At 37.9% G+C, this 22971-nt stretch overlaps 2 protein-coding genes across 2 annotated transcripts; one reads left to right on the forward strand and one right to left on the reverse strand.

Moving 5' to 3' along the window:
- Positions 1-3001: 3001 nt before the first annotated feature.
- On the forward strand, positions 3002-10654 carry ctsla (cathepsin La). The gene is made up of 8 exons (XM_061672321.1): positions 3002-3110; positions 4916-5050; positions 5796-5918; positions 5993-6151; positions 7672-7896; positions 8366-8534; positions 10207-10324; positions 10398-10654. The coding sequence occupies exons 2-8, from the start codon at positions 4928-4930 to the stop codon at positions 10495-10497; spliced, it is 1017 nt and encodes a 338-aa protein (XP_061528305.1). The 5' UTR covers positions 3002-3110; positions 4916-4927; the 3' UTR covers positions 10498-10654.
- A 1192-nt stretch (positions 10655-11846) lies between these two features.
- On the reverse strand, positions 11847-22954 carry fbp2 (fructose-1,6-bisphosphatase 2). The gene is made up of 7 exons (XM_061672322.1): positions 22782-22954; positions 20923-21085; positions 20274-20366; positions 19851-19991; positions 18879-19016; positions 14452-14571; positions 11847-12238 (listed from the first exon to the last, which is right to left on the reverse strand). Exons 1-7 carry the CDS (start codon positions 22952-22954, stop codon positions 12053-12055), a joined length of 1014 nt encoding a protein of 337 aa, XP_061528306.1. The 3' UTR covers positions 11847-12052.
- Between the last annotated feature and the right edge of the window lie 17 nt (positions 22955-22971).

A 22971-nucleotide genomic window follows, 5' to 3' on the forward strand; every position in this document is an offset into this window, starting at 1 on the left:
AAAACTATTTCCTGTTGTTGGTTTTCTTCACAGGAGTGTGTGCTGTCCGGACTTGTGCCGGTTGAAAAAATTGCTCAGTCAGTCATCACGCTATCACGCTAACATGTTATCATCAAGTCGTCACGCTCGGGATTTGGGACGCTGACTTCTGCAAGCGGCAGCCAGCGACGCGAACTTCTCTTCAGCGCTTTTATTTGGAACAAAAGCTTTTTTTTTTTTTTTTCCTTTTTTTGTGATCGCATTATGTAGCATGATCGTTCCAAAAAGCACAAAGTTCTATAAATGAGAGATTATTGTTCATTTTATAGTGGCTGGATCTTTTTTAAATGTATTTATAATCTGCAATTTCGTTTAGAATCTAAAATAAAGTTGTTAATATAAACTGAACATGGATTTACGCTATGATAAGATTAAGTTGCTAATGTAAACAAAAAAAATAAATGATCACTGTGGCTGTCCGCCAAACAGATTAACAGGAAAATCAAGTACAACTGAACACAATATCAGTTCCGAGATCAACACAAATTAGGAGGAATAACGACGCATACAACTGTCTTTTTAAAAGTACAAATGTATTATCTTGTTACGCTTGCCGAGGGCTTTTTCTTTAGCTTTGGTTTTTTTTTTTCTGTAACTAACACTCAAAGATTGAAACATTAATAACTGAATGAGGAATTGTGTGGAACGAATAATGGTTAGCTAATCTAATATTATCTAATCTAACCTGAATATTACGGAAGCGTATTGTATTCACTTGGATAATAAAAAAAAAATAAAAAAAAGTGACTCTTTGCGGACTCACTAATGGCGGATTACTGCTCGCACACCTTCAACCTGCCCATAAACGTTTACCTGACCGGTTCAATTAATGTCGACAAACTAATAACAATGCCATCTATGTGACTCATAGACAGGAGTATCGATGTTAGGGTATATCACAAGCCATTTATCAAAAACACTCAGAAACGCCGTAGGTTGAACATGATTTGCAAATCATTGTATTCTGTTTTTATTTATGTTTAACACAACATCCCAACTTCATTGGAATTGGGGTTGTACACAGAGATGAAGACAAAATAAAATTGCACATTGGTATTTTGGATTGTAACTATGACAGTAAGTTAGAAATGTCTTAGGAAATTATTATAATAGGCTCACGGTGTTGATGTTTGATCTGTCATGTCGATTGCTTGAGATTCAGGACTTTATTTCCTTGCTTTATGTCATAAAAGCTCTATAGCTAAGGTCTCAAAGAGGACCGTCTACGACCTTTTCGCTCGATTCTATGTGATATCATTTGAGGTTTGTTACTGAAGCTTTATGACTTGAAGATTGAAGTACATATAACTGCCTTGACTGTGTGACATGTAAAACATTTTGAGATGGCTATCGTTGTAGGAAAAGTGCTCTATAGATAAAGTTTGATTGATTGATTGTCATGACAAACGCAAATAGGAAATAGTTTTTTCAAGGAGGGATTTGTTTCATGAAAAACCACTTTTCCACTTGTTTACAATCGTCGTGCTAAATGAAAGTAACTCAAGCCGATAATGTTAAGGAAATTGCATGACCACAAAAAGCCCAAAATTACATTGAATTAATTACATCTTAATTTAAAAACGGATACGTTAGCCTTTCCCCATTTGCAGTCTTTATGCTAAGTTAAACTAAAGTAGCTAATGTAATTAACTAGGCAAGACCGTCACAAAGTTGTATTAATGAAGGACTCTTGCTCATTTTCTTACAAATCTTTATGCTAAACTAAGACAAGGTAGCGATTGTCAGAAAATAAATAAGACAATGGCAGTAAGCACAGTTTTTAGGTATGTTACTAAAAATGTCAAACCACCTGTACATCAAAATAGAGGATATCATCACATAGAGGTTTGAAACATGAATTAAATGAGCACTTGTTTGTAAGAATCAGATATGGATTAAGGATTTTATGCCACGTTCAATGTCGCAAATTGCCCCAAATGTACTTGTCCTGAAATCAGGGTAACTCATTAGGAAATTTGTGACTGAAACCTTGACTCTTTGGCAGAAAATTGCCAGTATGTTAGTCATATTAGTTGAAAATGTGATGTTCAAACAGGCCATTTTTAGATTTTTCAACGGCGGGCCACGCGGGCACGGGAGAACATGCAAACTCCACAGAGGCGAGGCCGGGATTTGAACCGCGGTCCTCAGAATTGTGAGACAGATGTGCTAACCGGTGCCACCTCAGATTTACTTCAAGTTTCAAAAAAGAATAATAGTTGATCACGTCTGTATAGTTTTCTGTTTCCAAATCCTATGAATGTGTGATTTTGGATGCCAAAATCAAGGAACCTTTTTACCTTTATCCCACATTAAGCAAAAGTAGTAGCTCATGTAAGAAATTGAACAAGATGCATAATCACAAAGCGCAACAAGTAATAAGGATTTGTGTTTGCTTTAAAATGCCATTCTTCATGTTTACAATCTCTAAAAGGAGCTAAGGTGGCTAATGTACAAAAAACAAACAAAAGGGAGACAGTGTTGTTCGGACACAAATGAATTGGTAATCAAATCAAGAAAAATGCCAACAATGTTGTTATGACGGGCGCTCAAAGTCCACATCCTTTTCTCTGCTCTCTTAAACTTTCCAATAAGACTTTGAGTTGGGGGATATTGAGTAAGATTTATCTCTGCTGGTGTTTGCTCCACCGCTGCGGTCAGGCGGGCGCAGCCGGTGAAGATAACGAGCGCACGCTCCCGTTTTGCCCTAACGTGGCGTTGTCACGTTACATCGTGTCGCGCAAGACGCAGGGGACTCAAACCTCTCAAAGAGCTCGACGCGGATACCTTTCTCTTTTTCATTCGTCCTATTACTGAAATGTTCAAATTTGCGTCCATTTAAGGGGGTACACGTCGTTACGCGGAGCTTTTTTTTCACCGCCATTCCAACGGGAAATCACGTGCATCCATGGGGACGTCACGCAAAAGGCGGAACCCAACAAGCCTGGGCCAATTAGAGAGCCCGGTGGGCGGGGACTCGACTGCCACTCAAGCCTTTATAACGTTTGTGTGACTTTACCCCAGCACGATATTTTTCCTCCTTTTCCACTCGCCGTTTCGTCACAGAGCCGGTTAGTATGATTTTCATTTTTTATAAAATTTAATTTCAATTTGTGTAAATTACACATTCCCATGAGAATTCCAGCATAATACGTGTCTTGAGTGTGCGTCACTGTAATCGTGGGAATTTGTCGCACAATAATAAAAGCGAGGAGAGACAAATGACGATGGAGAAAATGGCTATGACATTTCCCAGATAAAACCTCGACGCGTTTATTATCGTTCGATAGTTTCAGTCGTCATCTTCTATTCGGCCTGCCCTTTGTTGCCCTCTCGGCTGAAAAGACAACAACAACAACAGGCACTTTGCTCGTTTGTTTTCACGTTTAAATGACTGAGAAAGAGCGTCGACATGGCGGCTGGAATAAGGCACATCGTTTTGAAAAGTTCGGTTAATATTTTCATGACTCGTATTATTTTATTATTTTTTTTATTTTCCACGTTGCAAGTTTGGGTGGGCCAATTTCTTGGCTCGCTTTCGCAGATCCCGTGACAATGCAAAAAAAAAAAAGAAAAAAAAAAAGGGAATGGGGCAAAAAAAAAAGAACACAAAGCCACTTTCCGCTTTCGAAACTATCATTGACACATTTTACAAATAATATAGTTCCATATTTGAATTTCTGTTCTTTGTTTCCCCGCCAATAGACACGGTCGAAGTGGAGCGTAAATGAGTTTTTGAGGGAATGTTGTTGTTGTGTATTCACCCACTGTGCCTACTGGAATCTTCAACGATAGGTTTCATGTCACACTCAGCGGACACTTGATTAGGTACACCTCCTGCACCACAAATTCAACTCCAAGAGCTGTGGTGTAAAATACCTTTTACACACCAATAACATCCATCCATCCATTTCAACACCGCTTATCCTGGTTAGGGTCGCGGGACGCTGGAGCCTATCCCAGCTGGCTTCGGGCGAAAGGCGGACTACACCCTGAACTGGTCGCCAGTCAGTCGCAGGGCACATATAGACACGGACAACCATTCGCACTCACATTCACACCGTCACTGAGTGGGAACTGAACCCACGCTGCCTGCACCAAAGTCAGGCGAGTGTACCACTACACCATCAGTGACTCACCAATAACATGTTAAATACAAAATGCAAAGGAAAAAAAATGTTGGCAATCACGATTTAAGAAATGTTTTTTGTTCATGTACTGATTGCAGTTGTTTTTAACACTATTTTAAACAACTGTATAGAACAAAAAGTCAAACACAATCCCCAATATTAAAAAATAATAATGTAAAAAGTCTTTCATCTTGGTTTAAACAAGATATTTTGAACATGTTTATTTTGTGATGTATACATTTTATTTTCTAATCATTATGACAAAATAAAACAAAATCAATTAAAAATGTAAAATAACCATATTCAAAACTATATTTGAATACAAAATATATTTTAAATAAATTAAATTGGCCTCCTGAAAAGCTTTTTTCAGGTTTGTTTAATGAGTCCGTGTCATATATGAGGACTGAATTAAATGAATAGTTCTGCCATTTACTAGTTTGAGTGTGTTTGTGCATATTGTAAGAAGTCCGCTAGCTAGATGCTAACACAATGAGAAATGACCTAGATGGGCTCATGGAAATTAGCGTAGATGTTGCTGTAGTTATAACCATTCAAAAACTGCTACTTTAACACACAAGGAGCAGCAATACACACCAACAGCATAGAGCAATGCTCACAGGCATACTTTCGCTCAGCTCTGTGCAAACAATTATAACTGGAGATGAGATGGGTACCATCTCTGCCTCTTTTTCTTGCCGTTAGTTCCGCAGGCTGAAGTATTAAAGCACTTCCGTTCGCCGCAGGTAGTCACAACCATGTTGCCTCTCATCACGTTGGCTTTGTGCCTGAGCGCCTCCGCCTCGGCCCCCAGCCTGGACCCCCAGCTGGACGAGCACTGGGACCTGTGGAAGACCTGGCACTCCAAGCAGTACCACCAGGTATTGTGTGGAAATGAAATAATTTTTGAGTAGAATAACATAGTTGTGAAATTCCTCCTGCATTGTCACTCTGCCCCAAAGTTAGCTATTTTTATGAATACGTCCACTTTTTTTGCCCTTCGGCAATTCTTAACTGATTCAAACTTCCAATTATTCACAAATTTCAGGACATTCAGGCTAGTGCTCTTTATATTACATTACCAAAAAAAAGCTAGTTTCCTATAATTCCACATTTCCCCCCCGCCCCCCAAAAAAATCCCACGTTAAAAGATTTTTACTTCCTTCCACATTTTTTGAATCAATTCAAACCATTCTGTCAAACTGTTCAGCTCATTCAGGAAATCTTGGGAACAATTTATTACACTCTCCAAATTCCCACACCCTCACAATAGAATGCCCTAATTAAGAGAAATTCACATTTGTCAGCCAATTCAAACCATTCCAACTTTAAACTGTTAAGTCATTCAAGTTCTGCACGGAACTCTCTATCGTACTCCCCAAATTCGCCCATTTGCCCATTTAAATTTCCCACATTCAGATAATTTACATGTATACCTCCTTCCACATTTCTCATCCATTTGAAACGATTCCAACTTCAAACTCTGGACTCCTATGCGGCGTTATATATTACATGCCGAAAATTACCAAATTTTCACAATAGAATTGTGACTGCATTGTCGTCATTCTTTTTGGACCGCCTCCACTTTTTTGTCACAAGTCTGGCTTGCTGTCCTTGTTGTTGTAGAAGGAGGAAGGCTGGAGAAGGATGGTGTGGGAGAAGAACCTGAAGAAGATAGAGATGCACAACTTGGAGCACTCTATGGGCAAACACACCTACAGCCTGGGCATGAACCACTTCGGAGACATGGTACCCTCCCAACGCAACGGCCATCCATAGAACGTCTAATCACAGACGTTTCATTAACCCGCTCCTGTGTTCAGACTCACGAGGAGTTTCGTCAGATGATGAACGGCTACAAGCGCAGCAACAAGGTGCAGAAGAAGACCAAAGGAGCGCTCTTTATGGAGCCCAACTTTCTGGAGGCGCCGCGCTCGGTGGACTGGAGAGACCACGGCTACGTCACCCCCGTCAAGGACCAGGTAACCTAGGCTACAGTCCCACAGTGATAGTTATGCTTTTTACATTGTGCTTCATGCTTGCTGTGGCATGATTTTGGATTGGGGCACCTTGGAGTGCATGTCATTGATCAGAACATTCATGATAAATTCATAATGTTCCTTTTGTTTGAATTTAAAATGTACTGCAATGTAACGGGAGAATGTTCTGAACCCCTTTTCCAATAAAACAATAAAATATCATTTTAGGACTGTGTAACAAAAACATCTCTTGAAATCTGATCAAGTAAAAATCATTTTTGTATTTATATTACATTACCTTGTATTAGATTACATTTTATCATTGAAATTACTATTTTTTTATTAATGAAATCAATTTCATAAATCTGTAGACAAATAGCATATATAGTTGCCTAAGTCATATTTTTATGTTTTGGGGGAAAATGAAAATAGATTGCTATTGTAACAGTAAGTTAAAATGAACTCCAGCAAGCATGATGTTATACTCACGAAATATTACATAAGAAAACAACAAATGGCGCATATTTTTAGTTGACTGGATATTAAAACATGTTACAAATATGGTTGTTGTCATACTAAGAGCTGTAGCTACTATTTTGCTCTTAATAATAACATATTTACAAAATAAAACACAAAGGATAAATAGTGCAAATATTTGAATAATTGATTTTTTTAAAAATGTATATTAATTATGAATGTGAATCAATGTGTTAACTGGTCACTTCATTAAACATACTTGTTCAGGAATTGAAAAACATTGTGGTTGTGCTGACTGCAGTTTCTGATGTTTTGGTGAACCAAGGAAAGAGTAAAATAATAAATTAATAAGTACTGATGTCAAACATGAATTGGATTGTGTGTCTGCTCAAAGCCGTTCCTAATCATTTTTATTTTTTGACTTCCAAATAACTTTTTATTTTTTTTAGCTACATGAGAAACATGCAACCAAATGGAACAAAGTCATGCATTTAAAAATGATAAACTCAACTAAACAAAAAACAAATGTAAAGTTTTCGAGCACCTTCATTGATTGATTAACGTAATTAATTAAACCTGTGTGTTTGTGTTTTGCCGGGAACTGCTGTACATTGCAGTCAAAATGTAGCTTGGTGTGAAAGATAAGATGTCCGCCATCGTGGTGGACTTGTTTACCTGCATTGTGCACTCCTTCACGCTTCCTCCTCCCTTCTTCCATGTATAATGAACAGCTGACGCAAACATCCTCATGCAGCGGGTTAAAATGCTAATGCGCCACATAAACAAAAACACACCGCGGTATGCCACTTTGGTAATGCAGTGAACTTTGTTAATCAAGGGGATGCGTATACTGTGTTCTAATTTATTGAGATGCACATGCATATTTAAACATTAAATGTTCAACCAAACCATAGAGCAACAACAGTCGTCTAGCTTAATGCTAACATATAATGCCAAACGTCATAGAGGGGCTAACTGAATTTAGCACGGCTGTTCCAAGCTTTTGGGTCCCGTTGAGCTTACATCTTGATTGTGCGTGTTCGCAGGGTCAGTGCGGGTCGTGCTGGGCCTTCAGCACCACGGGGGCCCTGGAGGGTCAGCACTTCCGCAAGACGGGCAAGCTGGTGTCTCTGAGCGAGCAGAACCTGGTGGACTGCTCCCGGCCCGAAGGCAACGAAGGCTGCAACGGAGGTCTTATGGATCAGGCCTTCCAGTACATCAAGGACAATGACGGCCTGGACTCTGAGGACGCCTATCCCTACCTGGGAACCGTAAGTCTTCTCACACATTCTTAAAGCCCAAGGATTTACATCAGCGAGAGTCTGTTGCATTAAAGTAGGCTCATTTCTCCCTAAAATTGCTCCATTAAAGTTTAAAAAAAAAAAAAAAAAAAATCTAAACTACAATAATACTTATAAAAGTAAAATATTAAAAAGAAGAAAATAATTTGGTAAAAAGACAAAAATATATATTTTGTCTAAAAATATATTTTTTCCAAACTTTTTTTTTTTTTACCTAAGTGAAAAACAAAAATATTTTAAAAGAAATTTGTAGGGTGGGAAATGAGAGAGCGAGAGAGAAGAATCACCAAATTTGGCCTCTTTAAACAACAAATCTCTTGGGTAACTTGTCCCATCTGTCAATTTTTGTAAAATCCAAACAAAGTTTGCCCACCCCATTTGTTGTCGTCACGGTAACTGAGCATGTCCCCACTGCCACCCCGCCCCGCCCCGCCCACAGGATGACCAGCCATGTCACTACGACCCGACGTTCAACTCTGCCAATGACACTGGTTTTGTGGACGTTCCCAGCGGCAAGGAGCACGCGCTCATGAAGGCCCTGGCCTCCGTGGGGCCCGTCTCTGTCGCAATCGACGCCGGACACGAGTCCTTCCAGTTCTACCAGTCAGGTCAGTTCACAAAAATTGCTTTTTTTTCCTCTGAAGATTTGTTTAAAAAAATGCTGAATATGAATCATTGTCTTGAGTGTTGGAAATCTAAAATAAACCCCACAAAGTTTAGCTGGAAAAAACTGAAATATTTGGGATACAAATAAAGCAAAACGTAGTGAGGATAAACTGTTTGGAAAATGAATGAATGAATGAATGAGCCTACGTTTATTTATTTATTTATGAAAATAAAAACAATCACACAATTTAGTCAGTTTCAGCTGAAAAGGAAATAAAACACATTGAATTGAAAAGTTTTGGCTGAAAAGAAAATCACAAAATTTGGTCAAATATTGTAGTCATAACTTTTGTTTACGAAATGATGCTGAAGAACAATATTATTCATCAATCCATTTTCTTAACAGCTTATCGTCACTAGGCTCGTGGGCGTGCCGGTGCCTCGCTCAGCTGACTCTGGGCGAGAGGTGGGCGACACCCTGAACTGTTTGCCAGCCAGTTGTAGGGCACAAATAGACAAACAAGCATTCATACTCACATTCTCACTTAGACAATTTAGTGTCTTCAAGTAACCTACCGTGCGTGTTTTTAGGAATTTGGGATTACCGGGAGAAAACCCACACAGGCACTAGGAGAACTTGCAAACGCCACACAGGAAGGCCAGATTTGAACCCAGGACCTCACAACTGTGAGGCGGCTGTCGTAACCAGTTAATCACCGTGCTGCCCAAGAACAACAGCAATTTCGATGAAATTAAAAATTCTCCAAATCCAGCCCAGAAACAAGAAAAATAATCCATCCGCCTTTACAGAATATAAATATGATGATTAGACGCCATGATAAATTGCACAGGTGTGCTTATTTTATATAAATGTAGCCTGAATACAACAAAACATTCTTTTATCTTCTGATAAAAAGAAAATGGCCATAACACAATAGAACAAAAGGAAAAAAATTGCTAAATTTAGCTGACACCCCCACCCACAAAATATTTAGTATAAAAATCAGTTTATCCTAAAAACAGCAAAAAAAATATTTTCCTTGTGTAAAATATCTATTGCAATTAACTACAACAAAAACACATTTTAGGCGGCAGTGTACATTCATTCTATTATTTATAATTAATTTAATTATCATTAACCGATGATTTAATAAAGTACAAAACTGGGAAATTCACCTGTAGAATTGTTTATTGTTGTGTTATTATTTACTAAAAATCAATACTTATTTAATGAGATAAATGAATAAAAACAATTAAAATGCTGGCACGGTGGTAGACTGGTTATCACATCTGCCTCACAGTTCTGAGGACCCGGGTTCAAATCCGGCCTCGCCTTTGTGGACTTTGCATGTTCTCCCCGTGCCTGTGTGGGTTTTCTCCGGGCACTCCGGTTTCCTCCCACATCCCAAAAACATGCATGGTAGGTTGATTGAAGACTAAATTGCCCGTAGGTGTGAATGTGAGTGTGAATGGTTGTTCGCTTCTATGTGCCCCGTGATTGGCTGGCGACCAGTTCAGGGTGTACCCAGCCTCTCGCCCGGAGATAGCTGGGATAGGTTCCAGCTTGCCTGCGAGCCTAGTGAGGATAAGCGGTTCAGAAAATGAATGGATAAAAACATGCTTTTGAATATAAAGAAAAAGATATAGACAATCAAACATGTTTTGTTTTTTTAGGCATCTACTTTGAGAAGGAGTGCAGCAGCGAGGAGCTCGACCACGGCGTGCTAGTGGTGGGCTACGGCTTCGAGGGGCAAGATGTGGACGGCAGGAAGTACTGGATCGTCAAGAACAGGTGGGTGATGATAAATGCCGCCGCTAACGTTGTTTGCTAGCGTCATGTCGCTGACCCATTTGCGCTCGTGCAGCTGGAGCGAGAAGTGGGGTGATAAAGGCTACATCTACATGGCCAAAGACCGCAAGAACCACTGCGGGATCGCCACCGCCGCCAGCTACCCGCTGGTCTGATGACTGGAGCCGGAGTGCCATCTAGTCATTTTTTTTTCAAATGACTAGCAATCATGTGGAAGCAAAGGATTTTGATTTTAGCCAACAAATTATCGTTTTTAGGGAAAGGACGCTGGTTTTAATGCCAATTTTTATGAAATAAATTTTAGTTGTTGTCTTTTATTCTTATTATTTGTACATATGCTGCTACTCAGTAAGTGGGAACCCTTTTGGGCTTGTAAATGTTTAAAAAAAAAAAAAAAAAAAAAACTTTTTATGTTACATTTGATGGCATCCATTAAAGGTGTGAAACACTGTTTGTAGCCTTCGTTCAAAGAGATGGATTTTGTTTCTCTAAGTTAACCCTCTTTTTCTTGCTGAAAACAAATGTTTCGCTTTTCAGATTTGAAAAAACAACAACTTTCAAATTAGCTATCCATGCATCCATCCATTTTCTACCGCTTATCCGAGGTCGGGTCGCGGGGGCAGTAGCTTTAGCAGGGACGCCCAGACTAGCCTCTCCCCAGCCACTTCATCCAGCTCTTCCGGGGGGATCCCGAGGTATTCCCAGGCCAGCCGCAGGATGTAGTCTCTCCAGCGTGTCCTGGGTCGTCCCCGGGGTCTCCTCCCGGTGGGACGTGCCCGGAACACCTCACCAGGGAGGGGTCCTGGAGGCAGCCGAATCAGATGCCCCAGCCACCTCATCTGGCTCCTCTCGATGTAGAGGAGCAGCGGCTCTACTCTGAGATCCTCCCGGATGACCGAGCTTCTCACCCTATCTCTAAGGGAGAGCCCGGATACCCTGCGGAAGAAACTCATTTCGGCAAATAAACTAATGATACAGTAAAAAAAAATTGAAAAAGACAAATTCTGAATTCTTGCCTAAAAAAGATAGTTTGGATTAAAAAAAATACTGAAGAACAATTTTTGCTGAATAATAAATTGACATAAAACTTAATCTGACCACCAAAATTTATTTTGACAGCCCCCCCCCCCCCCCCACACACACACACACACACATTTATTAGTAAAACATTGGGTGAAGAGAAACATTCACAAAAGCCATTGTTCTTTAAACAAATTTCACACTAAGACACAATTGGCTATAAAACAATACTTTCTTTCCTTGGAAAAGACAAAAGTTATCAAACTAGCCCAAGACAAAAATATATTGTATGAGAAGAAAAACCTCTGAGAAACAAGTTTGGATAAAAACACAAAATTCACAAGAAGTAGCCCACAACTGTTAGCAAGTCACCATTTAGTTGAAACTAAAACAATTCAAATTTAACCAATAAAAAGCACAAAATATTTATGATTAAAAAACACAACTTGCAAAATATATATATATATATATTTGAGTATGGGATTTAAAAATAATGTAGGCTAAAGTACACACAAATTTAAGTTTTTTTTTTTTTACAACCAACCACAATGTATCACCAAGAAAAACCTGGACGCTCATTTTCTTTTTGTGAAAAAATGAGTTCCTGTGGAAAAGCAGACCAACTCCAAGCCTTTTATTTGTCAAAGTACGGAAGTCTGAGTATAAAACACGCACAGAAACCCCCGCTCTCTACTGGTATTTGTGGACAAAGGCCAAATACTCGTTGACGTCATCGGGTGAGCCCACCACGAAGGGCACCCGCTGATGGAGGGCCCGAGGCCGCACGTCCAGGACCCTCTGGGTACCCGTCGTGGCCACGCCCCCCGCTTGCTCAACCAGGAAGGCGATTGGGTTGCACTCATATAGCAGACGCAGCTACATAAAGGGGACAAAAACACCAAAAAATTATACATCTATTTTTGTAGTCAAATGACAACATTCAGGTTTTATGCAAGTTTGTAGTTACATATGGTTAGCCGATTAAATCGATTAATCGATATCCTTGATATCCAGCTTGCGGTGAACATATTCTCGTACATTCTTCGTTCTCACTAGTAAGACAATTAACTCAGCACACGAAAAGAGCGAATATGTCTTGCTAGTAAAGTTTTTTTCCACTTTTAGTGGCCGAATCGTTCTACCAGTTCTAGAATATAAAATATAGTAATTTTAAAGAAAAATTGTGCAAGTTTGAGAAAAAAATAAGATACTACATGAAAAATATGCAAGAGAGAAATACCAAAGGTCTGGCTGAGGAATCAACATTTTTTGGTCTTATTGCTTTCTTTTTTCCCTACTATTTTTTGTTTTCCCCAATATTATTTTTTTTCAATTTTTTCCCTAATACTTGTGTGTTTACATCTTTTTAGTTACTACACTTATTTTGCTCATAAATTTTTTTTAAATTAAAAAATGTATACTTTTTTCATTATTTATTCTAATATGTTTGTATTTTTCATATATTATTTGTGTACTGTATTTTTATCTATTTCCTTTTTAAAATATTTGTGTGTTTGTCTTATTTTTTTGTTTCTTTTAATATTTTCGAGATAACATGATAATTCTTTTTTTAAAAAATATTTTCTTTCCAATGTGTGTATTTTTAGTGCGATTGGCTGGCGACCAATCCGGGGTGTACCCCGCCTCTTGCCCGAAGATAGCTCCAGCACGCCCAGATCCTAGTGAGGATGCGCTGTACAGAAAATGAATGAATGAATGTGTATTTTTGTTGCATATTTTTTGTTTTCCATTTATATTTATATTTTCATCTAAAAATGTATTTTTTTCCTAATAGAGCTATTTTTGGCGTATATGCATATATTTTTAAAATATTTCACACGACATGTTGCTAATAACATTTTTAATAACAATTGGCAATTTCTCAAATTTTGTTGTTATCGTTTTGAATTTTTCATATATTTGTGTTTTTGTCTTCTATTTTTGTTTTGTTTCCTATTATTTTTCTTAATATTTTACTTATCATTTTTCTATTTTTAAAATATTTTATTTTTTTATTTTTGTCTAATATTTTTAGTTTTTTATATAAAATTACATTTTCTCCAATACGTATTTTTCATCTAATATTATTGTGTTTTTCCCAATATTTTCGAACATATTTTTTTCTAATACTTTTGCATTTTTATCGCTTATGAAAACTTTTCTTTTTATATTTTGATTATTAGATTTTAAGAAATAATTGATAATTTAGGCAGCACGGTGAACGACTGGTTAGAGCGTCTGCCTCACAGTTCTGAGGACCGGGGTTCAATCCCCGGCCCCGCCTGTGTGGAGTTTGCATGTTCTCCCCGTGCCTGCGTGGGTTTTCTCCGGGCACTGCGGTTTCCTCCCACATCCCAAAAACATGCATGGTAGGTTAATTGACGACTCTAAATTGCCCCTCGGTGTGAATGTGAGTGCGAATGGTTGTTTGTTTATGTGTGCCCTGCGATTGGCTGGCAACCAGTTCAGGGTGTACCCCGCCTCCTGCCCGATGATAGCTGGGATAGGCTCCAGCACTCCCGCGACCCTTGTGAGGATAAGCGGCTCAGAAAATGGATGGATGGATGGAATTGACAATTTCTCTTTTTTGATTTTTTTTGTGAATATTTTAGCATTTTTCATTTAATATTTGTGTATTTCCATCTAATATTTTCCTCCCTTAATATTTGTCATATTGTCTGTAAATTGTCTACATTTTTGTGCATTTTCTTATTATATTTATCTATATTTTTGTTATTTCTCAATATTTTGCTGTGTTCTGCTGTTTTGGTTAGCAACAGTATTGACATGTGCTCAGCGTTGGTTAGCTCTGCAAAATAACCACAAGTGAACAATTGTGTCTTCCTCCTCGCCTGCCCTGGCATCTTGCCCAGCTGCAGCTCACTCTGACTTTCACTTCTCCTTTTTCTTCCTTTTCTTCTTTTTTTCTGCTATGTCACCGCTGCTTTCCTCCTTCGGTTTTAGTGAGAAAATAAAACTGTAACATTCCACATTGTAGTAACACCTGGCGGGGGTTTTCAGCACATTTAACGGGAATCGAAATAATCCGCTTTAAAGCATGTGTTATGGTAAAAAAGAGATGAGAGTACCTTCCCTTCCGGGTTCTTCTGGTTGGCCGGGTACATGAAGATGCCGCCGTACACGATGGTGCGGTGGACGTCGGACACCATGGAGCCCACGTAGCGAGCGCCGTACGGGGCACCGCCGTCCTGTTCCAGAGACAAGAGTTCAATAGCGAAAAAAAGGAATACTACATTCCATGCGCAATAAAGCAGTATTTAAAAATTACATAACAAAGAAAAAGAAAGTACCAGTTAATTTCCCCCCCGAAAAAACCCCATAAAGTAGACCCAAAGAATTGTTTTTTTCTGAAAAAACAACAACAACACAAATGTAAGGGGAAAAAAAGAAATAAAATGTTGGAACACATATAAAATAATAAATGTAAAGTACGAAAACATTGGGATTTTTTTGTTTGTTTGACAAAAAAACAATTACAAGAAAGAAAAATACATCATTATGAAACATTTTAAAATTATCCCAAAATATTTCAATAGAATCCCACAAGTATTTGATGAAAAGTAACACAAATATGAAAAAGTACAAAATATTAGATACAAAAAAAACACTCAAATATTTTAAAAAAGACCAAATATGAGACAAAAGAAGTACACATATTTTACATAAAATGCATTAATGCATGCAAATTGACAAAAATTACACAAATATTAGATGAAAAAAGACATTGCACAAAAATACAAAAGTAGTTCAGAAAAATGAGCAATACTGTAATTACATGTATAAGTAGCCTACCATGATACAGTATATAATAATAATAATAATAATAAGAAGAAGAGGACGAAGAGGAAGAATAGATGTAATCGGTAGAAATTTAAAGCAATGTTTAAAATGATATTACAAAGACGAAAAATGTACGCAAACGATTTTTTTTTTTTAAAACAAAACAAAAATGACAAAACACAAATATTAGAAAAATGACATGAATATAAGATTACATACATGTTACAAATAGAAGAAAAATACCAAAATATTACACCAAAAATAAATATTTTGTTGTACTACACAAAATCCACAAATGTTAGCGGAATTTTTTTTTACAAATGTTATTAATATATATTAAAATACACAAAAATAATATCATAAAAAACAAAAAACACTCATCAAATCATCTCTTCCCATTGAAATGAATGGAAATGCCATTAATCTGTTCCAGCCTCCTGGGAAAAAATAAATAAAAAATGAGTAACTTGTTTTTCTAGTAAATAAATAATAGCACTGTACAGCAATTTATAGAGCCAGGCGGAAATAACATTAAATAAATAGATTGTAAAGAATTAAACAGTTTGTGCATCGTGATAATTTAATGGGCATTGCGCTGCTCATTCTGGTTTGTCTGCCTTAGCCACTAATAGATACACAACGATTTGATGATGAAACGCAGAAGAAGACCGTCGCAACTAAGGTGGAGCAATATTATTGTCATTTTTCGCACAGGAGAAACAAGATATGCCTCTGATTTTTGTTGGATGCTCTGTCTAAACACTGTCTACATGTGTTGCTTGTTCAAACATAGGTCGTTTAAAGGGTTAGGATAACTGTGACATCGATGCTAGTTTTTTTTTCGAAGTCAGGTCACTCGTAATTCCAGGTATTGCTTACCTGATTTATACATGAAAGCGTACAAATGATTTAAGACAACTCTTGATGCTTTTACAGTGCAATGAATGTGTATTTTGTGTGTGAATGTGTTTGCTGTGTGTATTTACTTGTCGATGTATCTAAGCAGAAAATGAGGTAGCGCGGTGACATTCCATTGAGCTCAAGCTCAGTTCAAAAACTCAAAGTTCACCGAGAGGGCCTGACAAACAACTTTTAAGCCCCTGAGCACAACCGCCGACATTAAAACTGAGATTTTTTTTGTATTCTCTGTCTTGCATTGTCTTCAAGAGACTCGAGAATGGAAGTTGTAGACGGACAAGAAGCGAAAAGCGCCCGTTCCCCGTCCAAGTTCCCCGTGTGGACGCATGCAGGCGACGTCTGACTCGCTGCAGTCATGTGCTCGCTGACTCACGTCCCAGAAATCACACGCCAAGGCCAAACGTGTTGACGGTTTCCTGAAAACACACACACGTACACGTTGCAACGACACACACATCCAGAGGGAGTTGAGGCCTTATGTACGTACTGTAAAAACAAAAAGGCAAAGTTGTTGTTTTTTTGTACTGGGGCCGAGGGGGGAAAGACTTAGAATACTCTTAATTTTTTTTTAAAATCATATTATCACTTTTAAGTCTTGTTATCAGGAAGACATTCTGACTGATTGATTATAAAAGCTCACAAGTTCAAGTAAACAACAAATCAACAGTATAGTCATCAAATGTATCAATATTTATACAGTGATCAAATGAAACAATATTTAAAATGTATTCAAAAATCTTCTAAAGCAATTTTTTCAAAGATGTTTTTAAATCATATTAAAAATACTATAAGTACAGTAATCAAATATTTCAATATTTATACAGTGATCAAATCAAACAATATTTAAAAATCTATTTGAAAATAACAAATATAAAATAATGATCAAATAAAACCATATTTAGAATACTAAAAATAAAAAATAATGATTGCCAAAAACTACTTAAAAAGTCTAACATAAAAATATAGAATAATTATTGATAAAAACCATAATTAAAATACAAAATTAAATACATTGTAATACAATGTTCAAATAAAGTGATTTTGAAATCGTATAAATAAATAATATAATGATAAAAAATGATATCAATGAAATAAAATCACAATGATTGACTAAAACAAGGTTTAAAATAACGGAAAATAAAATTATATTATCAAATAAAAAGGCAGTATTAAAAAATAATATAATTATTTTAGAAAATATGAATTAAGTTACTAATGAAAAAAAACTTTAAAGTTCTATATAGTAATAGTATAATAAAGAAACAATGGTCACATCAAACACTATTCGATATATTCTAAAATATATCTTAGAGAATAAAAAAGAATATCGCTCCAACAAATACATTTTTTAATGATGACAATGTGTTAAACTAAAATAAAACTACAAATGTAATATTGAAAAATATATGAAATGATAATAAATAAAAACAATAAAAGAATAAATAGCAATAAATAAATAAAACAAAAATTAAACACAAATAAATACAACAAGTACATGAATATCTTTGATGTCAGGCGCAAACCGTGTACCTCCCAAATCATCCCAAAAAACGACACATTTGTTAAGTTTGCTTTGTGCTGTTTCTACACCAAGATGTCAGTAAAGCCTAAGACATGGAATTCGATGCCTGGGTATCTTTATGTTGTGGGGGGAAAATGGAAAGACGGCGTAGTGTCATGTCGGTGTGATATGTCCTTTCCTATGTTCGAAAAGAACCTTTTTGTCTCTTTATGACCATATGATGCATTCCACAAAGGTTAAGGAAAGGTGCTAATAAAGGTTAAAATACTGTCGCTGGAGAGAAGATTTCACTGTCCAGAGTCCCAATGTCACATGCTCAAAAATGAAGGCGCCGATTGGCCCAAAAGGAGATCTGCATATCGCCGATCGATTGCTATTCCTGACAGACCCCGGATGTCTGCCACAGCTAATTTAAAATTGAATTTGTCACACGGAATCTAAAATGATCAAACTCAATGGGAAAATATATAATTTGAATTTTCATTGCGGGTAAAAAAACAATTCTTACATTCACTTTCAAGTTTATTGGACTTCAGTTCCAAACTAATGAATTGAATTTCCAATGATATTATTCAGATTCAGTTTTTAAATGCAATGTTTCAAATTAAACAATACACATTCACATTATGTTTTTCAAATTGATTTGTTGAATGCAATTATTGAAGTTTAGCTCATTCAAAGAGAAATGATTCAAATTCAGTTGCTGCTGGCACATTTTTCAGCCCATTCAACGCTTGGTTAATCATTTGTAAAAATAACAGACCCATGTGGGGACTGACGACTAGTACGGATTTGTGAAAAAAAATATGAAATTCTCCAAATGTTCTCATAGCAAGTTTAGGCTTGATACCAGCGATATGTTTTAATATGTACTGTGTTTCATGTAGTATATCAATAAATAACAAACCCATGAAATCAGAATAAAACCGGGAGTCATATATACAGTAGTATTCACATTCATTTCACAACTGAACTGAATCATTGTGTGAAATACATCAAGAAAAGGGAGACTGAGCCCACGGGTTCTCTCAAGTGTGACCAAAAAAAGTTAGTTTGCATTTGCACTAAATATATTCCAAGTCATCACTGTATGAACACATGACCGCCTTGCATCACATCAAGTGCTGAGCAAGCGTGCAGCACATCTCTACATCTCGCAGAGGAACAGGATGTTTGAGTGAGTGAGGAATAAGTGACCTCAACTCGCCCCCACACACACGTACACACACACGCGCGCGCGTTTGCATGCAAATGCAGTCCAGCTGATGTGCGTACCTCAGGGTTCTTCTTGTGGTGGATGTAGCGGTTGACGGACGGGTGGAAGTACTTGGCGTAGCCCTCGTTCAAGCTGTAGATCTTCCCTCTGGGCTTGATCCTCACGTTCCTCTCGGTCAGGATGAATTCGCCGATGGCCTGGCGACGAAAAAATAAATACGTAAAGTCAACTCATGTTACCGTTTCTTGTTTGATTCTTATCAGAGGAGCCAAAAGTACTCACACTGTAAATTCAGTAGAAGTATAATACAGTAAAAGTACAAGCACTCATTTAAATTCTGTACTCGAGTAAAAGTAGAGTGAAAATACAGACTCTGACATGCACTTCAAAAGAGACTTCAAGCAGCTTATTGCCACTCCCAGTTGAAGTCTACTGTCAAAGTCAACAAAACAGAAAAAAAGAGAATTACACGGTGTGTATTTAACCAAACCTCAGAAATTTGACTGATAGCTTAAAGCTAACAACACAATACAAACCCCCATAGATCAGCTAATGAAACCAGCATCAATATCATGCATATATTCTTTATCCTCTACTAAAAATGACTAACATTGCTGCATTTTACCTCCTATGTCTGTATTATACTGCCCTCTCGTGGCAAAGACGGGAACACCATAAACTGTTGAATTCTATTGAATTCTTTACATTCTATTTAATTATGCTTTTACTGTATATTTATTATTATTTTTTTTTTTAATAAAGCAAAAATACTGTTGAGAGGTATTTGTCTTTTTAAATTATTAGCTGGAGTTTTTGGGTCGGCTAGAACAATTTCATAAATTTCAGTGGGGAAAGATGATTTGAGATACAAGGGTTTACCCCGAACGAATTAAACTCATAAGTCAAGGCAGCATTGTAAAAAAAATGAATATTATTGTCAATTATAGACAATGTCTGTTTTGATAACGTGGCATAATGACAAAAAACAAACAAAAAAAAAAAACCATGTCGCACACAAACATTTTCCTTACTGGGTCCAGCATGAAAAAGTTGAGACCGGCGCCGGTGCTGAGGGCCACCAAGGCGGCGCTGCCGTAGAGGGCGTAACCGGCGCACACCATGCTGTTGCCCGGCTGGAGGGCGTCCTCCTCGGTGGGCTCGCCCTCGGTCACCTGAGTCGACGATATAATACATATCAATATACATACTTCTTATTCGTAGTCGATTGTTTGTAAAAGTCTCAGTGAGGAATCATAGACTCGTGTTTGTCCCAGATATTCTTGCATTTCTGCCAGTTTAAACAATTAAAATGACTCATGGCCTTTACTAGCTCTACGATGACGCCCCCTGTCAGGCCATAAGGCGCTACTGCAAGTAAAAAAAAAAAGTCCATTTCAGGATGGATGGATGACAGATAGACAACTATTGACAAATATTGAGATAGTGAGCCTCACTCGTTTGTAGATAGCAAAGATGGTGCCGATGGAAGCCAGACAGTCGATGTTGCTGGAGCCGTCCAGAGGGTCAAAACACACCACGTACTTACCCTGGAACACACAAGTTGAACTGCATACAGTAAGTGCCGACGTGTGTTTGTTTGTGTGCTGTATATAGAGATAAGTATATATACTATATATATACTACATGATGATACAGTATACAGTTATTTGTATCAATTTGTATCAAGGGTCACCAACCTTCACCACTCAGCTGAGAGCTACTTCTTGGGTACTGATTCATTTGCCAGTTTGATAGAGACTTCCGAAATAACAAATATGCTCAAATTACCTTTACCATTATTAATAATTAATGATATTAATTTTTGTGAAGACATTGAACATGTTAATGATTTCCAACAACAATGAGGAAACAGATAAATATCAATATACTTTATTGCATTTAGTTCTATAGGTTTCTGCCAGTGTTTACATTATCAAATGATCACTACTACACCATTTTTAGAAAATCACAATGTCAAATCACTGGTGAGCAATTTTTAGAACAGGCCCGCAAGCTACTCATGTGATCCTTGGGGGCTACCTGGTGCCCACGGTCATCACGTTGGTGACCCCAGGACATGTATACAGTACATCCAAGTACTACCCTCTTGTCTTTGGGCGTGACGATGAGGCTCTTGTCCTCCTCGGAGACCATGCAGCAGGTGCTGTAGGAGGCCTTCAACATGTTGACCACCAGGTCGTTGGACAGCACGTCCAGCTTCTTCACGTCGTCCCCCGTCACGTTCACGCAGCCCGCCATGCCCTGTCTGCGCACATCCAGATTAAATTGTTGACTTGTCAGCATCACAAAGGCCAATCACAATTTTTGGTTAATTTTTACTGATCACAACCAAGCCTGATGACCTCCAGACCTGTTCAATCAAGAAATCACTGAAACAGAATCTGTCCTGACAAAATCAAGTTAGACAAAAGATCTAAAAAAGCTGCAACAAAATGACACCTTCCAACGAAATTCCAGAACAGTCGAGAAATAAAGTAATTGACATCTATCAGTCTGGAAAGGGTTAAAAAAGTAATTTCCAAAGCTTTAGGATTCCAGTGAACCATAGGGAGAACCATTATCCTCACATGGAAAAAACATGGAACTGTAGTTAAACTTCCCAGGACTTGCCGGCTTACAAGATTACCTCAAGAGAACAACAATGACTCATCCAGGAGGCCACAAAGGAACTCATTACAGCTTCAAAATAGCTGCAGGCGTCCCTTGCCTCAGTTCAGGTTAGTGTTGATGACACAACAATAAGGAAGAGACTGGGCAAAAATGGCATCCATGGTAGAGTCCCAAGGCAAAAATGACTGCTGACCAAAAAGAACATAAAGGCTCGTCTTACTTTTGCAAAAACACAAAAAACAAAATAAATAAAAAAAACATCTGAATGATTCCCAAGACTTTTGGGAGAGCATTGTATGGGCTGACGAGATAAAAGTTGAGCTTTTTGGTATGTGTGTGTCTCGTTACTTCTGGCGTAAATGTAGCACAGCATTTCAGAAAAAGAACATTATACCAACAGTAAAACATGGTGGTGGTGGTGTAACGGTCTTGGGCTGCTTTTCTCCTTCAGGACCTGGACAACTTGCTGTGATTGATGGAATCATGAAATCTGCTCTTTAACAGAAAATCCTGAAGTTGAATGTTCAGCCATCAGTTTGTGACCACAAGCTGAAGCGGACTGGGGCTCTGCAGCACGATAACGATCCAAAACACAGCAGCAAGTCAACTTCTGAATGGCTTAAAAAAACAAAATGACCGTTTTGACTCGAATCCGATTGAAATGCACTGGCATGACCCTAAAAAAGTCAGTTTATGCTCAGTTTAAAAAGTCAGTTTATGCTCGAAAACCCTCCATTTTTTTGCCGAATTCAAACATCTCTGCAAAGAAGAGTGGGCCAAAATATCTCCACAGATTTGTTAAAGAGTCACTGTGAGTTATAGAAAACGCTTGGTTTTAGTTGTTGCTGCTGAGGATGGCCCAACCAGTTATTAGGTTTAAGGGGCTGTTACTTTTTCAAACAGGGACAGGTAACGTTGAATATTTTTCCCCCCTAAATTAATGAAAAGCATTTTAAGTTCTCTTGGGTTACATTTGTCTGATATTTACATTTCTTTTATCATCTTAAACATTAAAGTGGGGAAACTATGTAAAAGTATAAGAATTTGAGAAGGCGGCTAATACTTTTTTACGGCACTGCATCCTATCTTAATAAATTACTGTGGTATCATTTTAAAAAGTGCATACCAACCTAAATATGGGGACCGTTGCACCAATAAAACAAAAAGCTACTAAACCAATTATTCCTCCCTATCTTAGCTTTGGAGCAATCTAAAGCGGTGATATGATTGTGGCTTATCATCACATAGAGGAACTTGAGACATTTGGGGGCACGTAGTAGTTATATTTAATTGGCGTAAGGATTATGAGGTGCTCACACTGCGGTACTCACAAGTGGGCCAGGCCGGCCTTGCGCACGGCCGAGGAGATGGCCTTGATGGCGGTCATCATAGCGTTGAGCAGCTGCGTCAGTTCGCCCGTCGCACCCTTGGCCTGGCGGCCCGTCTCCGTGACGAAACGGGTCAGCGTCCACACGTCTGTGTCGAAGGTCGATTGGTCCGACATGGTGCTTCCCGGTGCGA

The sequence above is a fragment of the Phycodurus eques genome, chromosome 3 (genome assembly GCF_024500275.1).
Source record: "Phycodurus eques isolate BA_2022a chromosome 3, UOR_Pequ_1.1, whole genome shotgun sequence".
Lineage (NCBI taxonomy): Eukaryota > Metazoa > Chordata > Actinopteri > Syngnathiformes > Syngnathidae > Phycodurus > Phycodurus eques.

Coding starts and splice junctions, on each gene's coding strand:
- ctsla (XM_061672321.1), top strand. CDS start 4,928: ATGTTGCCTCTCATCACGTTGGCTTTGTGCCTGAGCGCCTCCGCCTCG. Junction 6,152..7,671: donor TCACCCCCGTCAAGGACCAG/GTAACCTAGGCT, acceptor GCGTGTTCGCAG/GGTCAGTGCGGGTCGTGCTG. Junction 7,897..8,365: donor CCTATCCCTACCTGGGAACC/GTAAGTCTTCTC, acceptor CCCCGCCCACAG/GATGACCAGCCATGTCACTA.
- fbp2 (XM_061672322.1), bottom strand. CDS start 22,954: ATGTCGGACCAATCGACCTTCGACACAGACGTGTGGACGCTGACCCGT. Junction 14,572..18,878: donor ACCACAAGAAGAACCCTGAG/GTACGCACATCA, acceptor TCTCTGGAACAG/GACGGCGGTGCCCCGTACGG. Junction 12,239..14,451: donor AGAAGAACCCGGAAGGGAAG/GTACTCTCATCT, acceptor CCCTTTATGTAG/CTGCGTCTGCTATATGAGTG.